Below are 9,014 nucleotides of genomic sequence, written 5' to 3'. Positions count from 1 at the left end.
GCGGACGCGGACGAGAGAGCGTCGACGACGGAGACGCGAGATTCATCGTCGTCGACGCTGGACGCGCTCAGCGCGACGCTCGGCCGCGACGGGGGCGCGAAAGCGCGTCCAGCGTCGACGACGAGCGATGGAAAAGGTCGAGCGAGCGATGCCGCGGAGGTGGACGCCTCGGGGGGGCGAGCGGCGCCGATGGGGCGGGTGAAGGGAATCGCGCGGTTCGGCGCGGCGACGGGCGGGACGTACGACGCGCCGCGCGCGAAACCGTTCGCGGCGTACGCGATCGCGGCGACGCACGCGGTGGTGTTCGTGATCGATCTCGTGATGTATACGAGCGGACACGGGAACGGTGGGGAGACGTTTTCGCGACTGGCGCTGTTCGACGACGCCGTCGTGTGGGGGTCGCAGTGGGGGCGGGTCTTCACGGCGAGCTTGGTTGATTTTGGGTTGGTTCACTTCGCGTTGGTGAACGTGGGGTTAGTCACGGTGGGGGCGGAAGCGGAAGCGATCTTGGGCGGGTGGAATTTCACGGCGGTGTACGCGTTGAGCGCGGCGGTTGGCGGTTTGGGGTCGATGGCGCTCGATTCGACGACGTTACACGTCGCGTCGAGCGATGGGTTGTTCGGCGTCTTCGGAGCCACGCTCCTGTACTCGGCGATGAACGTCGAGAACGAGTGGAATAACCGGGGGTTCACGACGAGACTGTTCCAGTGCGCCGTTTTCGCCGTGGGTTTACAGAGCCTCACGGCGTATCCCACGGAGAACGGCGCGCACGTCGTGAACTCAGTCGGGCACCTGTGGGGATTCTTCGCCGGCGCCGCCATGGGATACGCCGGTCTCGCGCCTTTGTTCACGTCTGGCAAGAAGTTCTCCCCGCCGCCGAGCGACGGACGCAAACGCCTGACGGACCTTCACGAAGGACCGCGAAAGACGTTCGTCATCCTCGGTTCCGTCTCCACCGCGCTCGCGCTCATGAGCCTCGTCGTCATCCTCAAGCGCTTTTTCGACGTCGATCCTAGGGATGTATTTTAGCACCGCCTCGCCGCCGCCAACGTCGTCGCCGTGCGCGCGCGCGCGCGCTCTCGCCCTCGTCTCCGCGCGGCGTCTCGCGTACTTTTTCATCCAAGAGCACATCGAGCGCGCCATTCGAACACGCTCGCGCGCTCGACGTCGACCGACGCGAGATGTCGCTCGCACCGATCGCCGCGCGCGTGATCGATTCGCCACGGCATCGCGCGCGCGTGGAGACCCGTCGTCGCGTGCGCGCGCGCGCGTCGCGCGAAGATGACCACGTCATCGCGCGCGTGCGACGACGCGACGCCGTGTCCGCCGCTCTGGCGCTCGCGCTCGCGCTCACGCCCGCCGAGGCCGAGGCGATCGGGTTCAAGAAGGAACTGAAGAAGCGAGAGAGCAACGGGGGCGCGGCGCTGGACGCGGAGACGGCGGGGTTTGAGTTTAGAGGCGAGCCGCACGGAGGCGTGCGGTACGCGGACGTCGTCGAGGGTAAGGGAAAGACGATCGAGAAGGGTGCGCTGGCGACGCTGCACTTTGAGTGTAAATACCGTGGGCTGACGGTGTCGACCACGCGTGAGGCGCGAACGCTCGGTGGGAACCGAACGATCAGCGAACCGTTTCAGTTCAAGTACGGGACGCTGCCGAATGAGTTCACCAAGGCGGCAAAGAGGAAGAACATCATAGGTGTCGGTATGGAGGTGCGAATCGATCCCGATTTGAACGAGTTGTACGTCGTGAAGTGTGTGTTCAACGGACCGGCGGATCGGGCGGGGATCAAGTCGAACGACGTCATCCTCGAAATCGACGGCGTCGGCGACCTGGTCGACAAACCGATCCAAGAGGTCGGCGCGCTGCTCACCGGAGACGTCGGAACGGAGGTTCGTTTAAAGGTCAAAAAGGGTGGTTCTCGAAATGGGCCTGATGCTCCGGTTGAAAATGTGACGTTGACGAGAGAGGTCACCGCCGTCGCGACACCGAAGCGCGAGGTCCAACTCGAAGGCGGTGGGGGTCTTTTCACCGGTGGAAGCGGTCCCAAGCCGCCGCCGCTGATTTATGTCCCTGAAGCTCTCGCGGGTATGCAGGTTGGCGGCCGCCGTAAGTTCATCGTTCCCTCGGATGTTGGATTTGAGGACGTCGGAGAAGGCGAAATCCCGCCTGGCGCGACGTTTGAACTGTACGTTGATTTACTTGACGTCGAAATCAAGTAGAATACCGTGCCAAACCCAGGGATGCAATACTGGTGAGTGCGATACGTCGATCGCGCCTTCGCCCAATACGTAGAAGTGTAACTAATTTTGACATGACGCTACGTGACCAACACCCGCAAAGCTTGCCTCGCTATGCCGCCCAAAGCCAAAACATCGACGACGTCGAAAAGGTCCAGTAAAATCGAGAAGAAGGGGACGACGAAAAGCAATGTAAATAAATCGAGCACACCTGCTGATGCGACGATCCAGGAGAGTCGCGCGGATCTGTTGGCCAAGATACAAGCGGTGGAACGCGAGGCAGTCAAGGCAAACGAGCACAGGAACTACATGGAGTTGGAACGCGATAAGATCGATGCGTTTTGGGAAATTACGAAGAGTGAGCTCGACTGTACGCGCGTGGAGCTACGTGATACTCAACGTGAGTTGGAGATGATGTCAGAGCAGTATTCGATGGAGTTGCGCTTACAATCTTACAAGGTCAAACAGGTGAAACACGAACAACTGGAGATGGAGGCGAAGATTCGAACGGAGTGCGACGAGGAGGCATTGCGGCTTCGGGAAGAGTGTCAGCAGCACATTCTACCCGTCAACAAAGCGATCGAGAGCACTGAGGAGCGATTTCGGAGCACACTTAGAGAGCATGATGAACACGTCAGGAAACTAAAATTAGAACATGGTACAAATTTACGCTCGGCTCGAGAGCTTTATGAGCAAATATCATCGAGCCAAGTGAAGCAGGTGGAACAAGAGACGCTACAAACAATGGATACGTTGCGATCGTGCGTAAACGGCCAACTTGGAGACGCGGAAGAGCGATACGCAGCTTACATAGATCAACTCGTGAGATCTCACACAAATGCGTATGAGGATCTCAAACATTACTTTAGTGAGCTCACAGATGCACAAGTGCTTGAAATCGAGCGACTGAAACAGCAGCTAAATGAAAAATCGGATATGTGCATGAAGCAGACGGTGACGTTGAACGAGATCAGGGAAGAGAACACTTCATTGGTTGAACCGTTAGCTCAAGCGCAACAGATACTAAGCGAAACGCAGAGGCGGCTCGACAAAGCTGAACGCCGTTGTGCACAGCTCGAGCAAAGCGAGAAAACATTGAAACATGTGACGAGTCGCTTAAAAGAAGCGCTCTGGCAGAATGAACTTCTTGTTCAGCGATTGGAGAGCGTCGATGGAGGGGTTCATGCGTCATATCCTATGTTATTGAAGGCGTGAAGTGAATGGCAACTCGAGTAGTAATGAAATTATGGCTTTTTAACAATGTCTGCTGTTTTCTAAGAGTTGCACTGCGCGTGTTCAAGACTTGACGTCTGTTTCCATCGGCTCCGCTTCCCCGTCGGTTGCCTTGGCCTTGACCCACTCGTGAAACTTTGCCAAGCGCGTCTTTTCGTTCTTCTCCTGAAGCGACTTCCTCTTGTTCGGTGCCTTACCGTTCGTCTTACTCTTCTTCTTAGCGCGATGCAAGACGTCTTCAGTGTCGAGCACGTACGATACCTTACTCGTACTGCAGCTAACTTTGCACTCTAAGGAATTGGAGACCGTCGTGTTCTCCAGTGCCGAGTTCAGGTCAGTGAAACCGGCCCGCTCCTTGGATCGGCCTAAGTACACACCGGTGCGTTCGTCCTCATCTTCGAGTTCAGCTTCCTCTGGAATATCATCACCCGCGGGAGTAGTGAGGAACGTCTGCAAATGAGATGCAAATCGCGCATCCATAGTACCGGTGGGCAAATCGGGTCGCTCAGGACCCACCTCAACGAGTCGAATGAACAGCTTCTTGCCGTCGTTGGAAGACGCCAGGCGGTAACACGGATCCTCCTGGAGCAGCACACACGCGTTCGCACGATAGATCCCTTCGTTGAAAGCGGCGTCGCGAGCCAATTCATAATCGTGCAAGTGCAGAAGCTTACTGCTCGGTTCCTCTTGAATGACGAGCTGCACTTGCTTGATGACCTTGTAAATGAGCTTGTCTAATGTGAAGAGTAGATACGACTTTGAACCCAACAGCGTCCGACAGTCATCCTCGAACTTGCCTGACTCTGTGGTGCCGTTCAGTAAATGGAAAAGGAGTTTGAGGAACTCGCCGTGAATATCGGCTTGCTTTCTAGCCGGTTTGCTCGCCTTGGCCATCGCGGCGGCACTCTCTCTCGCCGTCCACATACGCTCGTACAAGTGCGAGTGAAGTCTAAACATGTGATAAATCACATCGTTGGCGTAAAAAATGCTCCTCTTCATGCTCTTCAGTGCGGTGCTGTTGGCCGTTACCTCTGCATCATCGGTGATCCCACTCACGGGTTTGCACTGAGAGAATTCTTTCTCTTCTGTATCATCCTCTTCCTCTTCCCTCCTCGTCGTCGGCGCTTCTTCCTCCACCTTTGGTTCGGTTTTGGGTGCCTTGCGTGCGCTAGAAACTCGCATCTTATCGTCCTCGTCCTCCTCTTCATCGTCGGAAGCGTTTGCTTTATTCTCCTGAGCTTTCTTCACGTCCTCCTCTTCAGTTCCTCGAACAAAGTTTGCTGCGGACTCGGCGGCGTTGTCCTTGAAGTCATCTGCGTGTGTGCGGTTGACGTTGAAGAACGACTCGACAAAGTTGCGGTAAAGCTGAAGAACACGCTCACCTTGGTCGACGCTGAGCATTTCGTTAGTGCTAAACTTAATTACGGCGTAAACGTCGTCGTGCACGCGGGCGTCGGAGTAGTCGATTGTGAGATCGGGAGACTCGTCAATGGGGGGCATGCCCTTGCCGATGACGTCGTCAGATGACTTTTTCTTGTCGTTGATTTCTTTGATCTCTTGACTCATACCCTTGGCAGAGAGGCTCTTCTTATCCATTTGCTTGAAGTAGAAGGATTGGTGATCGAGCGACTTGGCGTAGTTCTTCAGGTACACGTCGTCCCAAATCGGTAGCATCTCCGATTTGAGCTGGCGCCACTCTTCCATCTTTTGATTGAGGCGCTTCAAGACAACCGGAATGGTCGCCTGAGGCGCAGTCTTCACAAGATATCCCATTTCATCGCCGCGTTCACCGTAAATCCGGACGATGGCACGCATGCTAACCGCTCCGAGGTAGCCCTCTGGCATGACGGCGTTCTCGCGCGCTTCCTCTGGCATCGCCTTGAGCTCCTCCTCGTACTGCTGCAACCTGTCTATGCAAGATCTCGTTGTCTCAAGAACCATGTCGATCTCGAATCGATCATCCTCGCAGCGGAACAACGCCTCCTCATATTGGTTCTTGCGCATCGCTTTGAATGAGTAATCTTCCGAACCAGAAGTCACCGCCACCCAGTTGTCGTTGAGAACATCCTTGCACAGTTGCGACCGCGTGGATGCAGGTGCGGGCGGAAAGTTCTTCGGCAAAAGTCTGTAAGACGGTCCGCATCTCTCACAGCTTGAGAGATCCAACTCCGAAATGGGCTTCGAAACAAACTTTTCGCGCTCTTGCACCACCTTCATCAACTGCAAATCCTTCGGCGAGAGCTTCTCTGGAGGCTTCTTGGCCATGGACGGATCGAAATCGAGTGCTTCGCAGCGAGCCACGAAGTCGCTGAAACCTGACTGGAGCTCGGGGAACTTGCCGAGAATATCGAATGCGAGCGTGGACATCTCCATCTTTGAGATAATACCGAGGTTGAAGATGTTCAAGATCTTGATGAACTCGTTGTAAGCGTCGCGGTTGCGCAATCTTGCCTTGGCCTTTTCGAAGAAGGCGAGCTCCTTTGCGAGCGCCGCCGCGGCTCGACGAGCCTCCGCCTCCTCCGGGGTCTCCGGCGGCGCCCCACGTCGTCCGCGTATCGCCCCTCGAGCACCACGCCCTTTCTTTCCCGCCGCTGGTTGCGTCGAGTCCGGTAAGAAGTAGGTAAACTCCTCCAAAAGATCCGGATGCGCGTGAAACAGCTGCGCCACCTCGTCGTATACCTGAGAGATCGTCTTCAAGTTTTTCCTGTACATGTTCAAAATCTCCAAGAAATTCTTGTACACGCGTTCGTCGTTGGCGAATCTCGACTTGATCTTATTCACGTACGAGATCGCATGCACGAATTCAACCTGCGGCTTGCCCCCGCCCTGCGCCCGGGCGCGCGCCTCCTCAGCCTCTCGCTCCATGTCCTCGCGACGAATCTCGTGTCCTCGAGGCAAAAACTGGTTAAATCCGAGAATCAAATCGACGTGTCCCGCGAAGATCGTCTTCACGCGCTTGATCACCCCCTCAGTGTCCAGTCTCTGCGCCTTGAACTCCTTCATGATCTCCAAAAACTCATCATACGTGTGTTTCTTGTCCCGCAACCGCTCCTTGAGCTCCTTCAGGTACGTCAGCGCCTCTTGCTTTCGCGCCTGTTCGCTCTGATCCTTCGTCCCCGTCCCCGGTCTGTTCGAGGTAAAAGCTCACCGCGGTCAGTCTCTCATCGTTTTCGCCCTCCTCGGCGCTTTCAATCCATCCCCAGAGCGCCCTCGAGGCGCCGATTCGCGAACGAGGCACGGAAACGCGCCGATCTCGCCCATCCACCACCCGCGCCTCGTCCTCTCCCTCCCTCCCTCCCTCGCCCTCGCGCGCGCTCGACGCATCGCTCGATCGACGTCACGATCGCGTTCGCATCCGTCACCGTCGCGCGCACCGTTTCGCCACCGCGCCGCCCGCGTGCGCGTCGTCTCGCCCGCGCTTCATCCCTTGACCGAGTGGATTCGCCCTCGCGGCTTTGGGCGCGCGGTGTGCGTCGCCCACCGCGCGGGAGACGCCCCGCGCGCGCTCGGGGGCGGATGAGAACGCGGTCGATGCGACGCGCGCGAACGTTCGCGCGCGCGACGCGTGTGACGGGCGCGTCGGGCGCGCGCGCGAGTCCGTCGGATCGTCGGCGTCGTCGGCGACTTCGATCGGCGGGGATCGGGTCTCTGAGTCATGACTCGTGGATAGGGACACCACGGGCGTGGTCGGCGCGCGGGAGGTGTCCGACCGACCGTCGCGTTTAAATTGGCCACATCGGGGGGGGGGTGAGGGGTCAGGACTCGCGAATGGCGTCCGTGTGGATGTGCCACGTCGATCTGTGATAAAAAGAAGAACGTGTGCGGATTGCGCTTCATAGGTATTGATAAGGCTAAGAAAGAATTGACCTAAAAAAGCGAGCGAGATCTCGGCGCGGCGGTCGGCGAGCCCGCGACTGCTGTGCGCGCCGAACGCGCGCGCGGCGGCTCGCGCGGCGTTTATCTCGGCTTTGGACTCGGAACCGATGTGGACTCCTCTTCGATTGATCGCTTGACCGCGTCGTACATGGAGCGCGACTGCTTGCGCGTCTTCGTGGCCCTGGCGAGGACGTCGGGATCGACGGGTTGGCCCGCGGCGACGCGCGCGCGAAGCGCGTTCACCGCCGCGTCAGCCTTGAAGTACATCGCCTTGATCTCGATGAGAAGCTTCTTCTTCGCCGGATCCACTTTGGTGATCGTCTTTGACTTCTTAACCGGAGGTTTGCGATTGACGTTGCGCATCTTGGCCGCGTACTCCGGGTCGCGCCACTTGTCCGCGATGGCTCGAGCGATTTTCTGGCGGTGCTCCGCGCTGCGCTTGGCCGGCTTCTTCACCTTGGTCTTGCGCATCTCCCTGAGCTTTATTGAGGCAGAAGATATTATTTGCTTCTTCAGCACTCGCTGATTCTTTTGGCGCTCCTTCTCTTCGTCTTTAATGCACCGTTTCATGCGCGCTATGTCGGCACTTCCATTCACACCGAAACTCACCGTCATGACCGCAGAACTTCTACGCATGAATATTCCCGCACTCGTCGTCCCGTTATTACCTCTCTTACGCCCCCACACGTTAGCTGACTCAACCGTCAACTCAGCTATCTTTTTCGACCTCGCGCGGTCCATCGAAGCTCTCTTGATCTTTGCCCGCGTGAATTCGGAGTGTCTGGCGTTCGAGCCCGTGTACGACTGCTTCAGACGCTCTCTGTACTCCGGATCCTTCATATGTTTGAGCGTCGTGGCGCGAATCTTTTCGATTGTCTCCTTACGATGTTTACGACCTTTGTTCCAGGGTGTCTTCCCCGCGTTCGCGCTCCCGATTCGCTCACGACGACGCTGTTCCACTTTCGTCATGTCCTTCACAGTGCCGATTTCTTTCAGCGTGTGAAACTCGCTCGCGCTTATCATCACCGGCGTGATCGGATGGCCCTTCGCGTCGACACCGTTGCGAACACGATACCTAAACACGTTGCAAGACGGGCACGGGCATCCCTCGAGATGATACACCGTCTTTTGCGGACCCATGATGAAACCATTGTCTGGCGTGATGAAGATGACTCTCTTAAAGTCGTGCTGCACCCCTGGATCCCCCGCTCCTTCGCTTTGCTTCCATCGCGTCCAGGACAAGTCGTTGCCCACGTTCAACGTTCGCTTACTCTCAATTGATTTCATCGGGAAATCGATCGCGGAAACGCGAGTCACGGACCGTTTCCTCACCGACGTCCCCTCCGCACCCACGCGAGACGCCGCGACGCGAGACTCCAACCCTCCATCAAGAGCGCTCGTGCTCACCTCCAAAGCCCCCTCGATCGGATCCTTGATCGCCCTCGCTCGAAAATCGCGCACGCTCCCTCGCACGCGCCCTCGTCGCGCGCCACCATGCCTACTCCGCGTCGCGCCGCCGAGTCGCCCTAAACCCCCGAGCGCGCCGGTCGACATCTTCCCACCGCGCTCGCCTCCCCGACGATCGCCCCGGTCCACCGTCCGCGCGCGCACCGTTCACGCGCGCGTCCGGGTCGTCTTCCACCGCCCCTCGCCGCGCCGTGCGCCCGC

At 57.8% G+C, this 9,014-nt stretch overlaps 5 protein-coding genes across 5 annotated transcripts; 3 read left to right on the top strand and 2 right to left on the bottom strand.

Moving 5' to 3' along the window:
- On the top strand, positions 1–1,029 carry OT_ostta01g04000 (Peptidase S54, rhomboid domain; the record flags this gene model as incomplete). Its single annotated transcript, XM_022985390.1, has 1 exon — positions 1–1,029. A coding segment is annotated over one exon (1,029 nt), but the record flags the coding sequence as incomplete, so codon positions are not given.
- A 152-nt stretch (positions 1,030–1,181) lies between these two features.
- On the top strand, positions 1,182–2,219 carry OT_ostta01g03990 (Peptidyl-prolyl cis-trans isomerase,FKBP-type,domain; the record flags this gene model as incomplete). Its single annotated transcript, XM_003074405.1, has 1 exon — positions 1,182–2,219. The coding sequence occupies one exon, from the start codon at positions 1,182–1,184 to the stop codon at positions 2,217–2,219; it is 1,038 nt and encodes a 345-aa protein (XP_003074452.1).
- A 132-nt stretch (positions 2,220–2,351) lies between these two features.
- On the top strand, positions 2,352–3,452 carry OT_ostta01g03980 (Growth arrest-specific protein 8; the record flags this gene model as incomplete). Its single annotated transcript, XM_003074404.1, has 1 exon — positions 2,352–3,452. The coding sequence occupies one exon, from the start codon at positions 2,352–2,354 to the stop codon at positions 3,450–3,452; it is 1,101 nt and encodes a 366-aa protein (XP_003074451.1).
- Positions 3,453–3,533: 81 nt separating this feature from the next.
- Positions 3,534–6,894, bottom strand: OT_ostta01g03970 (Paired amphipathic helix; the record flags this gene model as incomplete). Its single annotated transcript, XM_003074403.2, has 2 exons — positions 3,534–6,597; positions 6,845–6,894. The coding sequence occupies 2 exons, from the start codon at positions 6,892–6,894 to the stop codon at positions 3,534–3,536; spliced, it is 3,114 nt and encodes a 1,037-aa protein (XP_003074450.2).
- Positions 6,895–7,427: 533 nt separating this feature from the next.
- On the bottom strand, positions 7,428–8,900 carry OT_ostta01g03960 (unnamed product; the record flags this gene model as incomplete). Its single annotated transcript, XM_022985388.1, has 1 exon — positions 7,428–8,900. The coding sequence occupies one exon, from the start codon at positions 8,898–8,900 to the stop codon at positions 7,428–7,430; it is 1,473 nt and encodes a 490-aa protein (XP_022838272.1).
- Positions 8,901–9,014: the final 114 nt, after the last annotated feature.

Source organism: Ostreococcus tauri (assembly GCF_000214015.3).
Source record: "Ostreococcus tauri WGS project CAID00000000 data, contig chromosome 01, whole genome shotgun sequence".
Taxonomy (NCBI): domain Eukaryota; kingdom Viridiplantae; phylum Chlorophyta; class Mamiellophyceae; order Mamiellales; family Bathycoccaceae; genus Ostreococcus; species Ostreococcus tauri.
This window is presented reverse-complemented; position numbering and strand designations above follow the sequence as displayed.